This window comes from Lissotriton vulgaris, chromosome 11, assembly GCF_964263255.1.
Source record: "Lissotriton vulgaris chromosome 11, aLisVul1.2, whole genome shotgun sequence".
Lineage (NCBI taxonomy): Eukaryota > Metazoa > Chordata > Amphibia > Caudata > Salamandridae > Lissotriton > Lissotriton vulgaris.
Window position 1 is genome coordinate 138,326,675 of NC_141699.1, and position 22,840 is coordinate 138,349,514.

The window sequence follows — 22,840 nt, forward strand, 5'->3', positions numbered from 1 at the left end:
ATAGCAATACAATCTCCTTGAGATTTACAGTAGGACCTAAACATATCATTTGTAAATAAGATACTGTTGATATATGAATTCACTTTTCTTTTTATTTGTGGATTGTTTATATTTGAATTTATTAAGTGTTTCCACTTATTTTGCCACTGTGTTTGTTTCACGTTGATCAAATCTAATAGCCAGTAAGCTATTTTTTGTCATTATCGAATGTATTTTCTGATGTAAGGAGACAATCAAAATTGAGTTGTTCACACCCAATGTGTACCCACTTGAACCTTTAAATAATGTGCTAAAAAACAAGAGCATTCACTGTCAATAAATAGGACGTGAATAGAAAACAACTTGTGTGATCCATGGTGTCAGAGGCTTTGTGCATTTAACTATATTTACTTCGATTCCTGCCTCTGATTCCCTAAACAGAATCAACCCCCTGTTACCTTGCTGCATTGATGTACTCACGCTTCTTGTTTTTCTTTGGTTTTCAGTTGCGCAAGCCTACGAGGCGGGGCGGACTGTGCAGTCGACCCAACACTGGGCCAGCGGTCAGACATCACCGGCTGTCAAAAAAAAGGAGGTGTGGGTCGTGGGCCACTCATACGTGAGGCGTGCCGCGGACGTATTCAAAGCAGGTGACATGATTCACGTGGCTGGGGAATACGGGTACAGTGTGTCCTTCTACGGAAAGGGCGGGCTCTGTATTGACCAGTTTCGATCATTTTTCGAGGGTTTGTTAGGGCGGACGAGGTCACCGCCGTCTATAGTCATAGTACATCTTGGGGGCAACGATTTAGTGACCACTGGTAGACGACTTCTTCTTGAGGCGATGCTTTCCACTGTAAGTTGGTTAGCGAGAAGAGTTCCAGGGTGCACAATTGCATGGTCCCATATGATCCCACGGAAAGTGTGGCGAGGGGCTCTTTCGGTTTCTGCTCTGAATCATTCAGTAAGGAAAATTAATAATAAAGTGAGTAGATTGTTCCGTTCAAATACACTGCATTCTATTTCGCATGGTTGTATTAAAGGGGACGGTATGTATTTGGGGGATGGTGTCCATTTGTCCCGGGTGGGGAATGAGTTACTCATAGGAGACCTGATAGCTTGGCTAAGGACTTTATGACATGACCTTTAGGCAGGAGTATTTGTGGGGGGGTCCGGATAGCCGGTCAACTATCCGGCCTGTGGCGGTAAGGTCATGATCGGTGAGCAGTAATTGGAAGATCCCTAGGGGTGGGCGTCACCCATTACGGATGGGAGCGGTCGAAGGAGGTGGCCATTGGCCCCTCAACGGGGGGCGGTCCCGTCTAAGGATGGGCCGCCGAAAGGTAAGGAAAGGCGGTCAAGGCCCCTTCCTTGGGTAGGAGGGGTTACAGCCCCCTCCTGGGGAATTTCCTGGGGCCAGGTCATCTGCGACGGCAGATGTGGTAAGTTGTGTGGGGTTTGGGAGGGGGTCCACGCTACCTTCTAGATACCTCACACGAGTCCTCGGACGACCTTTAAATGGCGTCGAGTTTATTGGGGCCCCCGTCAAGTCAAGGGAAATTGGTAAATGCACTTGAGGTATGCCTCGGTGCGGTCGCCCCTCACAAGTGAGGGGGACATGTCTGGTTGAGGGATCTTGACACCGGTTATGACCTTGCCGTTGGCCCTTAAACGTTAGGATGTACAATTTCAATTTAAAGTTTGTAGGATGTTAGATCGGCTAGGAGAACCTTTGTATTAGAGAATATGTTAAGGTTAGCCAAATATCAAATGTGGAAATGAAATTGTACATTAATATGAAACTGTTATTTTAACGTTTTTAATTTTGTTTCATATTTTAATAAATACGGCCGGGAGGGTCACTCCCTCCCGTCTTCCAAAAGTTCAGATTGTTTCCAGTTTCCCATCATTGGGGATTGTGTTGAGAGGGGGTGGCGGGTATCTCGGCCATATTGACAGTTGTTTGTGTCAGTAGGCCAGATTAACCACTTTTTCCAATCAGGATGTGTTCTGTTAAAATGTAAAATTTGTGACACGTCTAACTCAATATCTGTAGTTGTATTTTCAGGTATTGGCTTTGGAATAGATGGTTTTTTAAGGTCTTTGATCTTAGCTAGGCCAAGACAGGATGTTTGGTGTATTGTGTCATTTAAAAACATCATTTGTTCTGGTATCATGCAGGTTCTAAATAGTGCTTCAAGGCCTTGTACCTGCCAATCTTTTGTACCCCAAATGGTTTTCGTTTCAATGTTATTTTTCCAATAATCAAACCCAAATGTCATCATTTTGTCATAAAATGCTTCTGAATATATCAATTTAGAATTTGTCAGCATTGTTTTCATTCCTGTTTTATCTAACAGTTTGTAATAAAACGTTTCTGCATCACTAGTGTTAAACCCTGAGAAGTATTTGAATTTCTCAAAAAATGCTTTAGAACTGCTTTTAGGTGGTGTAGCACAATGTTTCCATTGATTATACTTCAAAACATTTCTAGGCTGTGCAGATCTATGCAAATAATGATCACCATAATGTGTGTAGCAGAATAATTGCTCATAACTAGATGAACCTTGTAAATAATCATGATCTGTGAATCTAGCTGACATTACTAAATCAGACATCATGTCATTAATACTGTTAAAGTCCCAATCATCAGAGAATGTACTAGGTTTTACAAAGTCACTTAAGGAAACCTTCAGTTGATGAGGATACTTCAGGATTTCGACCGGACCATAGATCTCATAGTCATTTTCTCCCATACTACCCCACCAGGTATTTGAATTGCTGTGACATTTACTGTTGACAGTTCTCTTTTCTTCACGTGGGATGATCTGTGTGGTTTCAGGACTAGGTTGATGTTCTGACTTGCTGTGTCCATTCAATTGTAATAAACTTTCCTAAAATTAAAACTAAAATTAGCCATAGTAGGAGTATGAATACCCCTGAAATAATCCAATGCTCAATCAACGGTGAATCCAGATATAATTCTTTGATTTGTTGAAGGAGTCCTGCTGTATTTTCTTTAGAATACTTTTTTGTTTCTGGCATCACTACGGGGTCGTTTTGATCTTCAGAGAAGTTGTCGAAGTTGATGAAATAACCAGAGGCAGTTCTGTCAATTGTTGGGATTGTTCCTTCAATCTGTCTCTCTGTAGCACTTTCTGATGCCACATTGTTGTAGACTGGTGTTTCTTGACGAACTGTTTCAATCGGTGTCTCAAGAGGCACGAGTTCCATGGCATTATTGCATAGTCCTTCTCTGTGCATTGCAGGCTGATCGAATGTGATTAGTCTTTCAGTTTGAACCTCTTGGATTGTTGCAAGTTAGGGTATTCTGTTGTTTCTTGGGAGTCCACTGGGCCTACTGTTGATTATAGGCCACATGCTTGTGGTTTTACCAGGTCGATAGACACGACTCTGTTCTCCTTTTTACCAGCAAGGGGCGGTAGTACAACTGATCTTGTTCCGGTGACTGCCAAGACAGGTACTGCTTTTCTGTAAGAAGGCCCAAATTCCTTCTTCACCGCGATTTTTTCTCTGACTAGATCCCCAATCTTTGGAATCCAGACAGGCCTTACTGGGGCTGTTGCTTGTGGTGCCTCGTCAGTGGTAGATGGCTGTTGTTTTAACTTTATGTTGCTTAAGGATTTTCTTGTTTCATTCAGTTCCTGTAAAACAGCCAAACGATCTTTGATGTCAAAGTCTGTTGTTTTTTCCTTGTACCACTGATATCTGACTATCGAGGTCCTGAATGTTCATTCTAATTCCGAACAATAGTTTGTATGGGCTGAAACCTTTTAGAGAATTTCTTGGCAAGTTATTAAGACTGGTCTGGACACTTATTAGATGTTTGACCCACCCAGCGCCTGAACCTAATACCTTCGCTGTTAAAGATCGCTTTATGTCCCGTTTTTTTTCTTTCAACCACACTATTCCCTTCGGGGTGCGACGGACAAGAATACCGCAACCCAATTCCCATGCTGGCCATGGCCTCCTTATAAGCTCGAGAGCTGAAAGCAGAACCCTGTCAGAATGGAACTTGGTAATTGCGTATATGCCGATATTGACTCGCAAATCTTTTATAACAATTCTAGGCGTCAGGCGAGCGTTGGAGGCCACATTTTTTTAAGTGTGTTTAGCCTTAACTGTGTACAATGGGACGCGCTTCTCTTCTTTGATTGCGCAGATAGACCGCCTTATGCTGTCTAGCAGGGATCCTGAAACTACACTGGCCTGTTCATTACTGCGATCTCTGTTGCAGTCTTCACAATTTTGAGCAAAACATTGAATATCTATGCTCATTCCTGGCCACCAGTACTCTGATTGTAATTCTTTCAGAGAGTCTTTAATTGTTTGGTGTCTCAGACCCAACCCCATGTGTGCTTCCAGTAAGAGGAAGCCCCTCCTGCTCCTGTTTGGAATTACTCTGTCCCCCACTCCAGGGATTCGAGCAAAAGGAACGGAGTTTGCATCGATTACGTATGCATAATTGAGTGGATAGTTCACGGGTAGTGCTGCACAGTCGCCTTTTACTGTCGTTTTTACTGCCAGCATGGTTTCCCCGTCTATGTATTTTTCTGTACGCTTTTTTGTGGCTACGGAAGCCGGATTAGTTGCTTCCGCTGTGGCTGTATTAGCCAATGAATTCCCTGCAACGTGAACGCCATCACGTTGAAGACTCTGTGCGTGTATCACGTGAGTCTTTTGTAGTTCTTTCTGTAAAAGAGCTACCTGGTTTCAGAGCAATTTATGCTTTATTGTGGCACCTGTGTCATCTTTGTAGTCGTTTTCAATCCACCTCTGCAATTTATTGTTGTAAGAGTTGACGCAAAAATGAGAATCGCACACGATAAGTGTCGGGAATTCACGTTCTGCATTTTCGAGCGCCATCTTTAAACATCTGATTTCAGTTCTCTGAACCGAACAGTTTCTTACAGATTCATTTTTTGTTACTTTCGGTCTGAATTTACCGCACAGCCAACGACCTTTAATAATCACACATGCTGCATCGTAGGATTTGCTCTCTACGTTGAAATGCTGTACAAATCTTTCTGTATAGATTATACAGGCGTATTTTGGGAGAGGCAGAACTTCGATTGGCAGAGGATATTCTTCTTCATATTCTAAACCATTCAGTTCTTCGAATTGCGGGGCGAAATAGTATCTCACATCTTCCGCTCCTAGAGAATCTACACACTGTATCCATTTCGGATCCAGTGACACTGTAGGCAGGTTTACTGGGCTGAATAGCGCCTCGAAGGCGGATTCCGCTATGAGGATAATAATCCTTTTACCATGTGCTAATTCGCGTTCATTTGCTAATGCAATTTGCACTGCTTTCACAGTTCTTTCTGTGTTACTGAATGTTTTTTCTGCTTGTGTGTACAAGTGAGATTTAATTGAAATTGGTACCTTTTCTCCCTCATTAGAGGTTAGGTACGTGTATCCGCATCTGCCTGGGATGACTCGGATTACAAGACCGCGTGTATTGTCACGTGTTTCTAATTTTGTTTTTGCTAACATGTCTGTTTGCAGTGATCTCAAAATTTCTGTGTGTTTTTGAGTCCAATTGATATGTTTAAAATCAGGTTTAATTAGTTCGTAGAGAGGTTTAACCCTCTCTGCGTAATTTAGAATGTAAGTTCTTCCGAAATTCAGAAAACCTAGTATGGATTGTAAATTCTTCAGCATTTTTGGAGCTTGGAGTACAGCGCACTTCTCTAAGAAGTTGTCCGCTAGGCTTTTCCCTTCACTTGATAATTCGTACCCTAAAAACAGTACTGTCAGATGGGCAATTCGGGACTTTTTAAAGTTGAATTTGTAACCCTCTGCCGCGAACCCAAGTTTAATGGTGTTCACTCTTTTCAAGTGAGTATCCAAGTCGTCGTCTGTGAGATAGATATCATCTACGTAAGATAATGCCTCATCATCATATATTTGTAGTAACTCTGTTACCCTAGCTGAGAATAGTCGTGGGCTGTTCTTGAACCCCTGTGGGAGTCGACAGAATTTTTCTGCGACCCAAATGCTGAGAAAGCGGTCAAATATCTGCTTTCCGGTGCAATGTTTTGACAAAAGAAACCATTAGATATGTCTAATGTCGGTTTATATTTTTTCCTAACTATGTTATTCATTAGGGCTGCACTATGCGAGTTTTGTACTGCAAATGTTTTACAACATGCATTAAGGTGTCTGTAGTCCAAAACTAGACGATATGAATTGTCTGGCTTGGAGACAGGAAACAAAGGATTGTTCATTTGAGAGGTGCATGTTTCAATCACCCCCTGGTATTCAAGTTGATCTAAAATCTCCCTGACTTATTTTTTAGCTTCTTGCTTAATGGGATACTGCCGTTGGGCAGTTGGTTCACTTTTTAATTGGATTTTGTGAGGAGGAGAGTCCTCATCCCATCCTACATGATTTTTATATAATGCCGGTGCCTGGGCTACAGCCCATTTCCTTGCATACGTATATTTTTTATGAATCGGAATGTGATTCGAGAAGGCAGGCATAATCACTTCTTCGCCACGAGGGCACTCCCTGACAAACTCTGGGGGCCAATCTTTTTCAGCTAACAGAATATCATAGCCTTTTGAGAGCTTATCCAAAAATAGACCTCTTATTTTCCTAGTCTTATCACCCTCTATACGCAATGTTATTTCGTATATTTTATGGGGCTCGCTAAGTCTGGCGTCGGCAGTTTCAACCTGAATGTATTCATTCGTGTCCACTGTCTCCAGATGACTCATCAAGATCTTGCGCGCTATACTGATTTCTGCTGCACTGTCCAACATTGTCAATGCCCACTCCCCGTTTTTCAACTGTGTCCTCAGTATTCTCTGCATGGTTGATTACTCTAATACTGGCTACCTTCTTTTTTGGAAATTGAGATTTTTTACTCTGAGCAGGTTCCTTGTCTTTGGACTTGGTGTGCTCTCCTGGGTCTGACCGTCCTCTTCTTTCTGATTTCTGCGAAAAAGATCGAGAGGGACGTGTATCAATACTTTGATATCTATCAGGTTTTTTCAGATTATCCCTATTTCTAAGGATATATCTTTTCTCATAGGGCTCCCTCTGGGGAGACTGGTTTTCTCGAGTCGGAGTTCTTTCCCTCCGTCGAGGAGACCTTCCTCTGGACTGGAAAACTTTTTCCTTGGGAGTGGATTGTTTATTTCCATCCCAGCTCTTTTTAGGAGTGTTTAAATTATTTGTAATAAATAATTTTTCAGGATTTTCGAGCAGTTGGGGCTTTACCGGTTTTCCACCCAAGCTGTCTCTACCTAATTCTTCATAGCATTTCTCTATGATTTTGGCAAGCTCAACTGGATCTTTTATATCTGTTTCCTTCAACTTCTGGCGGAACGCCACAGATGCTGCTTCTCCCTTTATATTGGCTAATAATATAGCCGAGACCTGCTTGAAGTCTTTCAGTATTTTCATACCTAGATTTAAAGCGGGCTCTGGACCGTATTAATTTTGAATCTGTTTTAGCACTTCTGGTATTACCGCCATAGACGGAACACCGTGTGTTTTTGTGTAAATGGAAGCAAAGACTGTACCCCAAGTGTCACAGTCCTCCACGTGTGGTGCGATTCCCATAGGAAGGCAGATGGTCAAGATTCTGTGTTTCTCTATAGGGGTAGTATCAGGAAATACTGCCTCTATTTGAGTGATTTTCTGTGCTAACCAGAAAGGAATTTGTTCCCGTTTTACCGGTGTTTTACCAAGACATGACTGTATGTTCTGTGGTGTAATTTTATTAGTGTTCCCCTGATGAGGGATCAGCTGTGGTACATTAACAGCTGGTTGGACTGTTGCAGTCCGCATTACATATTGGACTAATTGCCTATGTATTTTAATTAATGTTTTTAGCTGTACTAACAGCTCTTCTCTAGACATTCTTGCAATGTCAGGATGTGGTGTGTAGCTGGCTAGAACCGGCCACGTTGCTCCTGGTCTACCTAGTGGACCGAGCCTGGTAATATGATCATTGTGTTTTAGGGCGCCATTAAACCAGAGCAGATGCTCTTGGAATTTTAGTGAGATTTCAGTCTCCTCGAAAGGAGCGTACTCTTCCGGAGGTTCCTCTATTTTGTAATAGTGAAACTCTTTTGTTGTAGCGTTTGCCGCTGGAAAGTTTATCCATGAATAGAATACCTCTGTCTGCCGATATTTGTGAGCCTCTATCACGAAAATTACTGTACCACCTTGAGGTGTCAGTTCGTTCTCTATAAGTTTTAAAGTTATAGATTTTCTTAAGTGGACCGGGATGATAATTGCATCCGGGTCTGTCTGTAGGAGACTCGTGTCTTCCTCTATTAGTAGGGTTGCCAGCCTAGCTGCTTCCCTTTCTTCTTCACTGTCTGACATTTTATAAATGCAGGCTTTGCAGAGTAGGTCTCCAAGGAGACAAAGATTAGGTGCACAATATTTTGGAACACTGTACCCTTCAACGTTGAATAAACCAGAGCTTTACATAGGAATCTCTTCCTACTAAGGTCGGGCGGATTTTAACCTTTCACCCACTCCAGACGTCTATTGGAGTATTAACGGGAGAAAGGGGTCTGTGTGAAATATGCACGACTGAGTTACTCTAACGTCTTGCGTTAGTTTATCGCCTTACCAAACGTTTGGGCGCCATGTAGTGTAGTTCCTAGTTTCCCACTAGGCCCTGCGCATTGGAATAACATAAACAGTAGTATCGACGTAGAAGTGGGGATCTTCCAGGCCTCTACTGACTATGCTAAACTTAATTGGGTGTGTTACCAACTAGCTCAGAGGTCACTGGAAACTTTCTTGACTGAATAGGAAGTGATCAGCTTCCCTGGCACAGACAAGAAGGGATTCAGTTTTCCAACAACCGTGCAACATGACAACTTTGCTCCTCAGATTAAGAGTCAATCTCTAGGGTCGTGTGAAACAATAGACAGTTATTTTACTCAGTCAGGTTAGTGCAGATTACTTTCACAATATGTAGAGAATAGAGAGACGGGCGTTTGTCAATAAAGGGTCAACATTTATTGAACAGCCATTAGTCTCGTACAAGAGAAATGTATTGCCACAATTGCAAGACTTGTTATGATAAAAAGTACGTACAGTAAGATAAGTATTGCAAGATAATACTGTAAAAGCATTGATATGGTTTCTTAGCCATACAATGGTTTAAAAGTAATAAAACATATATACATTCATATATACATTAGGCTAAAATACTCAACTGGTGCTTCTAACTACGCCTACCCCAGTGTACCTGACCTAAGTCTAATACTTGGGAGGGGAGTAAGTAAGTAGCTTTAAGTTAAGTTGGTTTTGCCAAGGTTTGCTTCAAGAATTCTCACTAAGGGTTTAGTCAACACCATACCTCTGAATAGAATGATGGAGGTCTGGTATCTCCTTCAGGGGGAACTCGGTATCCCAGTCACCCGCGAGGGCAGACTAGAAACGCTGGAGCTGGATTTCTCAGCAGGAGAAAGACAGCGTCTCTCTTCAGCGCGTCGAGGAGAAGGAGGGGGGACAGCGTCCACGGGCAGCTGGCATCTGCTGGGCTTCTTCGCAGAGGGACGGCTGTTCAGCTCCTAGTTACAGCACACCATCGTTCGCGCTTTAGCAGTGATAATGGTATCAGCAGCTTCAGGCGACGGGCAGCAGGCTGCAGCAACAGGGTGCTAGCTTCAGCTAACAACGGCAGCAGCAGACAGCTAGCAACAGGGCAATTGCTTAAGGCAACGTTGGTAATATTTATACCTGACAGGTGCCTGGTTTGACGTAAGTTTGCTGGACATAAGACGTCAATTAAAGATGTCACTAGGAAGTGATCGCTATCAGTTGCTCATTAGAGTTCCATTACTAATCAAAACACAGCAAGCGGGGATTTCCAGGTTTGCTGAGTTTTTATCTTGTTGAAGAACTCGGAGTGTTAATCTAGGAATCTTCAGATAGTGACTTCTGCTCTGTCATTGCACTAATTGGTTGCAAAGGAAGTGGCAGAGAACTATTCTGGAATGTGGCTCTGTTCGTGTGAGGCCAGAGATGACTTTCTGAATATCACACTTGAACGGTTATGCCAATATAGGGAATAAATGGATTTATAGTCGAATAGGGGTATAAGGTCACAGTATCGATCAGGATCCTAGATAAGCACGCAACATGCCGAGATACATGCCCTCTTAACTACAAATTGCCCTATACATTTCTCGGAAATGTTAGGTCGTATCTTAAACATGTCTGATACGAGTGGTATTGTACATGTATTTAAGACAGTATTTTCTGGACTATTAGCACCTTTTCAAGCAGGCCTAGGAATTTTTCCAAACTTCGTGCACTCTGTGTTTGGCGGATTGCCTCTCATTTCGGACTCGCTGCCGGGATACTATTTTTGCTCCTACTGCTGCGATATGGCAAGTCAATTCACCAGCGACACCCAGTTCTCAATGGAGACAACTCTACTGGCGATGAAGTGTTGTGAGCACATCGGCCACATTTTGGGACTACCTCGTCTAAGAGAATTAAATACCACATGGTTTCTGTCATTCAAACCAATTTGGCAAGATTGCATCTTACCTGTTCTACGCTGCCTGCAATGCGGAGAAGAATGCATGTTAGACTCATGTCTCACACTCCCATTGGTCATGCCAACGGATGTTTATACTTTGCTTGAACCAGTAACGGCCCATGCACTGTGTTATCCCCAGCGGCTACCAATTCTGATGACGGCATTCGTTGAGATCTCACAGACACAAAATGCTACTGTTGAGGTACGAGCAAGGACAGGTGCACAGGTACCTTCTGATTCAAACATTGCTAATGCGAATAATGCTGACGGCGATGCTTCACATCTATGTGCGGTTGATCTTCTTACCGAGGTAATCCAACTTTCACCTACAATGGTTGACGAGTTTTTTACAGACTTAGAAGATTTGATGTTTTCTCCTACCACAAACACCGACTTTTGATTTGACACACAGTGTTCTGAGAGAATCTGAATTCAACCTTCATTTTTTCAAAACGAAGTTCTAACTTTGGGACTCTTTTTTTCTATGATTATTAATTTTTCCAAATTTTTCGTTTTTGGCGCAAAGTAATCTGCTTAAAGAAGAACTATTCATAGAGAACTACCAGAGACAATATTTTACCTTGTCCTCATACCAACAGTTAAATGTATTCTGACATGAAATGGGTTCGGCACCTTTTCTTTTCTGTATTTACGAGCCATTTAAAAAAAAATGTGTGATTCATTTAGATAGCATTTACAAATGTCAACTATATGCTTTGAATGAAACATTGCTTAAATGCGTACAGCACCATTGATTGTTTGTGTCCAACTAGTACCAATGCATTTTTTATGTATTTTTGGTGGGTTTTAAACACTTGACACTTTACGTCAAACATGGCATTCCTAAACCCCTTCAAGGTATAAATATACCTTCACTTGCTATGGCAAAGCACGGTGTGGTTCGGTGCAGTTCGACGACCTACTTGCCCGACACAGCTTGCTACAGCAAGTGCCGAAGGAAGTGGACTCTCCAGTTTACGCACTGATTAGCAAGCTGTCCTCTGCCGAGATTCCAGCTCCAGTGTTTCTGACTCCCCTTGTGGGGTGTTGGGAAATTGAGTCCGAGACAGAGATACCAAACCTCCTTCATTCGAAGGTATGGAGCTGATTAGAACCTAGGGAAACCTTTGGCAAATTCTTGGCAAAACTTAACCTATGCTAAAGACCATACTTACTTCTTCCCTCGTACTAGACCTAGGTTAGGTACATTGGGGTAGGCGTATTTTAGAAGCACCAGTTGAGTATTTTAGCCTGTGTTATTTATGTATGTATTTTTATATGGCTTAGAAACCATATAATGCTATTACCGTATTATTTTATATTACTGTTTATGTTGTACGCATCATACTTTGCATTCTGTCTAATGATTGTAGCAGTTCACCTCTCTTGCATGAGAAAGAAGAATGCTCAATAAATCCTTTTTATTGAAAACGCCTGTCTCACTATTTGTCAGTAGAAACGAAGCATGCACGATTGACTGAGTAAAATAGTTATCTATTGTTTCCTCGACCCTGAAGATATTTTCTTATTCTTGGGGAAACAAAGTTTACATGTTTATGCGGTTGTCAGAAACTAATCCCTTCTTGTGTATTCAAGAAAGTTTCTAGTGACCTCTGAGCTAACTGGCACTCACAATTAAGTTAAGTATATTCGATAGAGACCTACTGACCTAAGTCCTACGTCATATCTATAGGATATATTATTCCAATGCGCAGAGCCTATTGGGAATATAGGAACTACACTACAGGACCTGACGTCCTCATCCCTCATTGCCATATATACAATACTGACGCCACATATGAAGCTGGTGGATTCAAGACCGAAGCCGTATGATACCACTTGGTGACACAGCAGAGCTTTTCCTGGGGGAATAGTTCTCCAGATCCAACCTGGCCACCGGAGTATTATTAAGAAAGGTGATAAAGATATAGTATCTGTGGAAAGATATAGTTTCCTTCCAAAACATCAGTACTGAAGGCAAGTCAGTCCTTGATGCACATAGTAGTTTGAAATTTGAAAACAACTATGGGAAAAAACCTAATGGGCTGATCTTCATCTTGACGGTATAGATACTTCGTCGCAACGTGATTGAGTATCTATACCACCAAAATAATGATCCCCACACCAAATTTATATGCGGGCAGACCTTAGGTTTAATCACAGTTGAGACTACTCCGTGCACTCTCCTAGTCGAAAATCAATATCTAGTCGCTAAAAAAAAGGTAAAAAGTGGGGTAACAACTGGAAAAAAAGCCCAGTTTCCTACGGTATCCTCCTCCCTATCCGAATCTAATCCTTAGGAACAACTAATTTCAACATCTCCACTTCCAGAGGATTCATCACAAGCCACTGAAGTATGGCTATGTTTGACCTTTTTAGACCTCTCCTATGCCCCTCTCTGGGTGCCTGCCTCTTTTTGAGACTATAGGCCATCATGTATCTTCCATTGTCAAACTGAATTTGACCCCTCTTGAAGGTGTTTTCTCTTTCTTTACACTTTTTGCCTACTAGAATTCCCTTCCCTGGTCTTCTGAATTACCCGCGGACCAGAACTTTTCTTCATCCTAGGTTTCCTCCTGCCTGTTTCCTTCAGAGCAAACAGTGACATCAATTTCTCCATACAATTGTAAGGATGCCTCCTAAGCCATTAGCAAGCGATTTAAAAGCCTAATTTACCAATCCCTCTGGATTTTCTGCTCTGTATCCTCTGACACAAGCCCTCTGCTCAGAAAAATATTGCACCTTTTGAAACAATAATTCTACCTTTACAAAAAATAATTCATTCTACTATTGCACTACATTCACCACCTAAATGGGATCTAAAATACTAGACGTTCCCTTTGATAATCTTGTCATTGCCGCTGGCCATGTGAAAACATAGTTCATCTGATTCCTGCCAGGCAGTGTTCATAACCATCCCAAAATATGGGCACCATAAGTATTCGCATATCCCCAAGGAACCTTGACCAATTTTTCAAGAGGGCTACAAAATACAATGCCAAATAAGCTGTTGATGGATGACAGAGCTCCACTCTTGATGAATGGCCACATGCTGGAATGTGAGCACTAACCAATCCCAAACCTGATACTGATACAGAGTCGCTCAGAAAATAAGCATAACTAACATAATTAAAAACATTACATAGAAATGACACTCATAAGCACCTCATGAAGCTAGACCTATAAAAGAGGTGAAACCAAGTAGCTTCCTGTAGCAGACACTCCACTTGGCTTCTCAACAAGCGAAGACCATGGATCGCAACTCAACATTCACACATATTCGGACATTCCATAGAATCACAGAGCCCAAATAATTATAGAACATATCTGTGCATGAACAGCAACAATAAATGGAAGATGTATGTGGGTTCTGTTGTTTTATACTTGTTCTAGAATGTGAAAGTGTTAGACATACTTGACTTATGTCGTTGTTGCTGCTTTCTATTAGGGCAATACAGCAGGTCTGTGTAATATTGGCCTCCATGCCCTACCATACAACCATGTCTATTTTGGTGCCAATACACCTAGGTTAACGCTACACTTTTTTGCTAGTCACCATTTCAGAGTGTAGGTTTACACCTAGGTGTAGACTTGCATGTCTCCACCGCTTCAAATCAGAGGATGGAGCCTCTTAAGACAGGATTTACAAAAGTAGATTTACTGCTAGTAACTTTGCACAGTTAAGTGGAGGTCTTTGCCACCATGGCAGAGATCTCCCCATGTGAACGATTTGGGACAATTATTCATGTTTATTATTCTTTATAAAATATTTTAATTTGAAAATAAATAAAAGACACCATATTTTAATATAACATAAATGTAAATGTAATATTTTTTTCGTAGAACTAATAACATATTACAATACATTAATTTATCAAATTTAAAATATTTATTTTGAATGTCTAATTTCATTTTTCAATTAACTTTTAAAATGATAAAAAAATGTGTGTATATATATATTATATATATGTTTGTGTGTGTGTGTGTGTGTGTGTGTGTGTGTGTGTGTGTGTATATATATATATATATATATATATATAAACATTAAAATAAATGTATATTTTAACTGTCAAAATTATTATTTTAACATTAGTTTCTATGGCATGTCATTATATTTCTCTGCATCTGTCATTTCTACTGGAGTGTGTTGCAGTACCTGTGAGTGGCCATGTATTGTGTTTGATTTTCTTCAAGGCTATATTCACAACAGTACGACAGTAGTAACTTTAGATGTGTAGATTGTGTAAAGCTATGGTCTTACTGTTTTGTGGGTATGTTTGTTATAGCATGTCCCGTATTACACCACTCCTTAATTCTCAAAACTCTTTTTAATTTAGGAGTATTTCCCTTTTTCCATCTACTCTTCCTTGTCCCTTCCATATTTAGCACTGAAACATATATCCATGGTTGCAGAATTCAGGCACTGTCTCTTATCGCAGGGTTGTGAATTGCATTTTGTGGTACCGAAGTAGTACTACTTTATGTACGACAAAATGCAGTTAGTGAATAAACCTCAATATGTTTCACAGCCATGAAGTTTTCTTTTATATTTTGATTATATTGAAATGTCCAATCCACTCTGTAAATATAATGTAATGACAATTATGAGGTAATAAAAGAAATTAGTTGAGTGGCTAAGTCAGTAGCATTCGGGTACTTGTTATGTTCCTCTGGTTGATGACACCAAAGGCTTTCAAAGTAATAAAGTGTAACTATGTGCTTTTATTTTCAAGTCTAATTCTGCCAGTGAGAGTAAGCTTCAGTCTTTAAAGCTGATTTATCAAAATAAACTGAAAGAGAAGGACGAACGGCCTGCATGGAGTCCACCTGACCAAGCCCATCAGACTCACCCACCAGAGGTAATATTTATCAGTTTAAACTGAGACGAGTGCTCCTGTGAAATGCAATCTAGGCAAGTCATTGAAGGAATGTACGCTTGGTGCATATCAGTTGTGCAGCTTGATGAAAGAGTTGATTTACAAAATACAATCTGGTCTTAAGGGGCCTGGAATGGAGATTTTCCAGAGATCGTGAGCTTGATCCTTGCATGAACCAGAAAACTATAGGTGGCAATCCATGCGTCTGGTTGGGTACTGAGCAAAAGCATGAGCCCAGCTATCAAAATAAATGTCATGTGAATTATGCAGCAACATATTTTGTAAATCATGAAAAATAAATGTCATGAGAAATTATATCAAAATACTTTAATAATTTTTGTAGTTGTCCAATGAAAATATAATGTTTTATATAGTATTTAGGATGCTAGCTACTCTATCCTGTATTTAAAATGCTCAAATAAAAATTAAGTCCTAGAGGGCTGTTAATTGAAGGTATCACATTAAACATGGGTCCAATGGTAGCTATAGTTACGACTGGCATTTAAAACCAGCAAAGACTGCAGGAACTGAAAATGTGCAACAATGAAAGACCGAACCTTGTTATATTCATTTGAAGCACACAACTTTTGAATAACACAATCCAGTGACTAGCTGTAGTAGAAGCTGTGATGTAGACATTTAAGAAGAGTGCACGGTTTCAATGGGGTTGGGAATTCTATGGCAGGACCGGAGGCTTCTGATTATGCTTTCTCATTTCTTTACTGCAACAACAGCAGCCAATGAAAATGAAAGTACATATGTAAAAAATAACATTTCTCATGAGGCTTTGAACCACGCCTCTCTTACAACAACCAATCACAAAGGTATCATGTCTATAAATCCTGGAGACACTGGTCCGGCCTCCTCTTTCTTTGCTGCTCCGCAGCCCAGATAAGTGCTCTTTTCTTTCATGTTAGCTCTATTACTTGTGCTTGATGCCTGTACATTGGTTGATGCCATTGACTATTGTTTCTTATTATTCATGTATATTGCATAGTTTGATTGATCGCTTTACGCTTTCTTGGCACTGTTTATTCATACATTGTCCGCTTTGCTCTTAGATTGGGGCCGGATCTTCACTCCGTTCCCCGCTTCCCCGTGGTGGCGCGTGTTGCGCACCTAGGCCCGTCCGATCCCTTCCCTCGACTTCCAGTCGTCGCTGCCCGCGGCGCAAGCTTCGGCTAGCCGCACTAGTGAGGGGTTAGCCCCCCCCTCGGGGACGAGCGTACGTAGGTGCCGTTGAGGCCTTACGCACGTCTCGGGGAGCCCGCGCACGCCGTGTTGGCACGCGCAGTTCTCGAAGGTGCCAGAACGACGCTCTGCCCCCGGCTGAAGTGGGGATCGACGCAGCTTGGGCCAGGAGCCGTGGGCGATTTCTGTGCTTTTGGGCAGCTTATATTGGTTCAGGCGACACCATTTTTCCTCCATTAGTCCTAGAGTGGGACTTGGCCTTGCTCTTGTTTTTTCCCTGGTATTTCCGGCTCCTGCGCCTGGCACCCCCCACCCTCGACGCCCTTGCTCGGGCTGGTCTTTGCTTCCCGCTGGGGACTAGAGTTGGAATTTCGGATTCCTGATTGCGATGGCAGACACAGAGTACTGTGAAGAGGAGGATGCTGCGTATGGTTTTCAGGGACAGCAGGAATTCTATGAAGGGGACTCCATGGAGGAGATCATGGACAAAAAACTCGATGCCAAATTGGATAAAGCCCTTTCCTCGGCCCTCTCCCCTCTGGCCAAGAAGTTGGATCTGCTGGTCCCGGGTAAGCTGATGCCCGCACCGGGCAAAGATCCCCTTCACCCCCCTCCCCCGAAGAAGGTGGCTCTTGACCTTTCCTGGCCGCATGCCCAGTCTTACGACAAACTTTATAAGTCCCAGGAGTCTCGATCCCAAGACAAGCCTGTTACCCCTCCCCCAACTTCCCCCCTGGTTATCACCGCGACGGATACTGGCACCGATACCGATTCCTCGGATGCCGCTCCGCTCAAACGCACTAAAAAGCGTAAACACACTTCCCCGGTCATTCCCACTCCCTTTTCATTTGATCCGTCGGACATTGTCCACCACTGATCATCCGACTGGGTTCCCCCTCCGGCGGTGGCGACCTATCTGGAGACTCATCTCCGCAAGGGGTTCGACAAGGAGGTTCGTGCCCGCCTGAAATCTGAATGCCCGCGCCCCGATTTGCCCCACAAAGTGGCTCTCACTCCGGACATAGACCCTTCCATGACCACTTTTCTTAAAAAGTATAAAAAGGACCCGAAGAAAGGGATTGATCGCACGCTCAGAGCGTGCCAAGATAAGGTCCTCGACCTTTCGGGCCCGTTGGCCAAGATCCTGGAATTGGCCCTGCAGGCGCAAGAGACTGGTGCCCCCGTACACCCTGAGGTTTTGGCGGGTTGGGCTCAGAGGGCCATTTGTATGCTGGGCAACTCGAATTGCGCCCTTGCCTCGGAACGGCGGAAGTCCATCCTTCTCCGGATCGACTGGTGGAATTGGCTTCCTCGGAGCCGGGTCCTTTGGCGGAAGGACAGTTGTTTGGGGATAATTTCGTTAAGGATATTGCAAAATTTGTGAATACTTTTGCTTCTTTGGACAAATCTCAAGCATCGCTGAAACGTGTTCTGCAGGTCTCTGGTAGGGCCGGGCGTGGCAGAGGATGCTCGACCGGCCGCTACTCTAATCCCAGTCCTCAAAGAGGCTACGCCCCTAGACGGGGTAGAGGGTACACGCAAGAACCGGATCAAGCCGGATTTTACCCGTCCGATCACGCAGCTTCAGGGGCCGCTACAACAAAGGAATCAATAGGGGCTACAAGAACTTCGATAACCAATCTTCTGGTAAGTCTCTCTCTTCCTTTACTTCCGTTAGGGGGAAGATTGCGCCATTTTGTCCAGAATTGGGCAGCTCTCACTTCAGATGTGTGGGTCCTTCGGACCGTCCAGGGTTACGAGATAGAGATGGAGTCTGGCCCCATTCAACCCTTCCCCCCCCCGCGTCCTCTCCTTTTTTCCCATCTCGAACAGAGTTTTATAGACTCAGAACTAGACGAGCTTTTGGCAAAACAGGCCATTGCTGCAGGACCCTTCCTGCCGCGAGGCTTCTGCAGCAACGTCTTTCTTGTTCAAAAGAAAGGAGGCGGTCAGCACCTCGTGTTAAACTTGAGGGATTTCAACCCCTTTGTCACGTATCGACACTTCAAGATGGAGGGCATCCATCTTTTGCAAGACCTTCTCTTGGAGAACGACTGGATGGTCAGACTGGACCTGAAAGAAGCCTACTTGACGGTCCCAGTCTGCCCATCACATCAAACGTTTTTGCAGTTCCCCTGGAAAGGGCGTTGGTTTCGTTACGAGGTACTCCCTTTCGGGCTGTCCTCGGCCCCTTGGGTGTTCACCAGGCTACTCAAGCCGGTGGTCTCCCGCCTCCGGGGGATGGGAGTTCGGTTGATTGTCTATCTAGACGATATGCTGATCCTGGCACAGGACCGGTCCCTCCTTCTCACGCATTTGGAGTGGACGACGTCCTTATTGCAGAATCTGGGATTCGTGATCAACACCAAGAAATCGGTGCTGATACCGGATCGGCAGATGGAATTCCTAGGTTTCCTGATAGACTCGGTCTCGGCCCAGCTTCTCCTTCCTCTGCCAAAGATCAGGTCGATCAAGAGAGAAATCACAGCTACCCTGGCCAAAGAGAAGATTTCTTTGAGGGTTCTGGCACGGATTGTGGGCCTTCTGGCCTCGACGATTCAGGCCATTTTTCCCGGACCTTTGCATTACAGAGCCCTGCAAAGGCTCAAGATCTTCTACCTACAGAGAAACTTTCACTACGATCATTTGATCCCTCTCTCCTCCGAGTCCAGGGAGATGCTTCAGTGGTGGTTGGACCACATGTCAGCCTGGAACGGCTGAGCTATATTCGGCACAGCCCCGGATGTAGTGGTGGAATCCGATGCCAGCCAGTGGGGCTGGGGCTCTCGCTGCGGCGAGTTTGCCACAGGAGGACGTTGGTCTGCAGACGAACTATCACTTCACATCAATTGTCTAGAGCTTCTAGCAGGGTCTTTTGCCATCAGGTCTATCTCACCGCTGAAGAGCAGTTGTTGTATCCTCCTTCAGATGGACAATGTCTCCGCGGTGCGATACATCAATCGATTGGGCGGGACGAGGTCCCGGATGCTGGTGCACATTGCGAAGGAATTCTGGCACTTCTGCCTGGATCGCAAGATCTCGGTGGTGGCGGAATACCTTCCCGGGAAACTCAATCAAGTAGCGGATTGGCATTCCCTATTTCTCTGGGACTCCAGCGATTGGAGGCTTCATCCATCGTTGTTTTCCCGGATCATGTCGCTACAAGGCCCGTGTCGGATCGACCTGTTTGCCTCGCGCCTCAATGCCCATCTTCCCCTGTTTTACAGTTGGAGACCGGACCCGATGGCCCTGGGGACGGACGCGTTCCTTCATCATTGGGGACAACAGAGGAATTATGAGTTTCCACCGTTCGCACTGATCCCGAGAGTAGCGGCATTGCTGCGCCGACAGGAAGCGACGGTGGTGCTAGTAACGCCTTATTGGTCGACTCAGTCGTGGTTTCCCACACTGTTGGAATTGTCAATAGACCTTCCCTTCCGGCTCCCAGTCTTCCCAACGCTTCTGCAGGACCCAGTGGGGACGTGCCACCCTCTGGTCCTGCAGAACCAGCTGTCACTAATGGTATGGACGCTCTCCGGAGACATGAACGCCTTGCAGGCCTTTCACGAGAGGCTTCCAGCTTTATGCAGCAAGCGTGGGCACCTTCCACCCGAAAACGATACTCTTCTTCGTGGAAGAAGTGGGTGGGTTGGTGCCTTTCAAAACAGGTGGATCCCGTGGGATCAAATATAACAGAGGTACTGAATTTTTTGTCAGAGTGTGCGACTTCTGGCCTGGCCTACAGGTCGGTGAACAACTTCAGGTCTGCTATTTCTGCTGGTCACGACCACATAGACGGTAAACCTGTGGGGATGCATCCCTTGGTATGTAAGTTACTTAAAGGCGTGAGTGTGGCCAACCCTCCTCGGCCCAGGTATTCCACAATGTGGGACGTTAATATGGTGCTGAATTTGTTGGAATCCTGGCCCGATAATGGTGATTTGTCTCTGAAACAGCTTTCTGCCAAGCTTACTATGCTATTGTGCCTTATTTCATGTTGGAGGGTTTCAGATGTCAGAGCTTTGGATTTGGCTGGGAGGATGTTTTCACCCCAAGGTGTATCCTTTGTCATTACTAGACGTACTAAGACCATGTCCCGTTCAGTTGATTATACTGCCTTTCCTCATAACGGCAAGCTGTGTGTTCTTCAATGTCTTAAATGTTATGAGGAGCGTACTAGTGTACACAGGGCGGATCCTCTGGGGCAGTTATTGATCTCTATTCAGAAACCGTTCAAGCCAGTCGCTGCTGCTACTTTAGCCAGATGGGTCAGGTGGATCATGTTGGAAGCCGGCATTGATATCTCTGCTTATGGGGCACACTCTGCGAGGGGTGCGATGGCTTCTAAGGCTTACCTATTGGGTTCCCGCTTGGAGGACATTCTGAAGGCAGCTGACTGGTCCTCAGATTCAATGTTTAAGGTGTTTTATTACAAACCGATTCCTCATGTTTCTGAGGCTGTGATTGACAAGCTTTAACGTGAGCTTTGAACCAGCATAATCAGAAGCCTCCGGTCCTGCCATAGAATACAAAATTTTCTAGCTATTGCGACAAGAATTTTAGATTCTATTAAGGACACGGAGGCAAGGATTATCCCACCCGTTAGGACTGTTATACAACTGTTGTTGTTTACGTGGTTTTACCGAACTGTTTTGCCCACCCTTACAACGATCTAGGTTGTGGTGGAAATTTTTCTCAAACTTCCTCTTTATGTTCTAGGAAACGACTCCACCAAGAGTTGAAGATCGCCGGTGCTTTGGCTGCCACTCCTTCCGGATGGAGGTTTTCCTTTTCTGTTCAAGATTTCTCCGTTGGGACTTCTGCTGGATCTGTTTTCCGTTGCAGTATTAAACTTTTCAGTGTGTTGAGACTGTTACTGACTTTCGCGCAAAGAAAGAGGAGGCCGGACTAGTGTCTCCAGGATTTATAGACATGATACCTTTGTGATTGGTTGTTGTAAGAGAGGCGTGGTTCAAAGCCTCATGAGAAATGTTATTTTTTACATATGTACTTTCATTTTCATTGGCTGCTGTTGTTGCAGTAAAGAAATGAGAAAGCATAATCCTCGCCTCCGTGTCCTTAATAGAATCTAAAATTCTTGTCGCGATAGCTAGAAAATTTTGTATTCTCTTCCCAATCTAACTTCCAGGTTTACATTTGAAATACTGTTTTTAGAAAAAAGCGTTGGCAAAGCCAATGTGTGCGAGCTCCCAGCCGTTTGGAGTTGTCAGAGCCTGTTGGGTTTCATTATGGTTAAGGTGAAACTTTTTTGTATACTTTTGTGCCCTCGCCAATAAAATAAGAAAAGCTGAAAATAACAATATTTTCGGATGCAAGAGACACATATAGTTCTAAAAGTTCCTGTCATTGAAGGGAACTACTTTGAAGGTGGATATGACATGGCTGACAACTCTTGCCAGCCGTCCCCATGGCCTCGTTGGCTTAAACAATATATGGTGGTTAAGATGCAGCAAAGGATGTCTTGTGTGCTAGTAGAGACAGCCCAAACTCTGAGCAGAGCTATTGGCAACAGTGTTGTGCTTAGAAGGCATGCCTGGATGTGGTCTACTTTTGCCCTTTGATGGCTCTATTTTGTTTGGGAAGAAGTCTGATTCGGGGTTTGAACAACTTAAGGTTGGTTGAGCTGCAGCACGCTTCTTGGGATTTATTTCTCCAGCCGAGCACTTCATATACAGTATGGTAAATTGACCTTTACTCAGCCTTACTCAACTGAAGGCCTTTCTGCGGCAAGACAAATTGTTAATGCTCGCTCTGTCTCGGATTCTTTTTGCTCTTATCCTAGGAGACTGGATACTGCCCCTAAATTTGCAGGAGACATATTTTATGTACCCGTCCTGCACTGCACATGCATTATCTGTGGTTGATTGTGAGGTAGGAACAATACCAATTTGGTGTCCTCTCTTTCTGCTTTACCTTAGCTCCTTTTGTTTTTACGGAAATAATTGCTGCTGACCTTCGTGGGTCAGGGATACATATATACCCTTAACTAGACAACCGGCTGTAAAAGCAGGCTGCTTTTGGCAGACTTGCCCCCCCCGCAATCAATCATAGAGGAGCTTAAGTCCCAATTGTACCCCAGGCCGATTATTCCATTAATTGGAGCTGTCCTGTACAAAGTGAAGTTCAAGGTCTTTCTACCGACGCCACAAGTCTGGCACATTCAGGATGTTATCCTAGTGTTCCAGACTCTATCCTCTGAGTCTTCTTGGACTCCTAGTGCAAT

General features: G+C 43.7%; 1 protein-coding gene across 3 annotated transcripts in view; it reads left to right on the top strand.

Moving 5' to 3' along the window:
* The window catches only part of MPHOSPH9 (M-phase phosphoprotein 9), a 692,762-nt gene that overhangs the window by 277,097 nt on the left and 392,825 nt on the right, over positions 1–22,840 (top strand). For all 3 annotated transcript variants that reach the window (XM_086942918.1, XM_086942920.1, XM_086942919.1), the window contains exon 9: positions 15,262–15,387. In XM_086942918.1, coding sequence (XP_086799044.1) covers positions 15,262–15,387 — 126 coding nt within the window. The remainder of the gene's footprint in view (positions 1–15,261; positions 15,388–22,840) is intronic.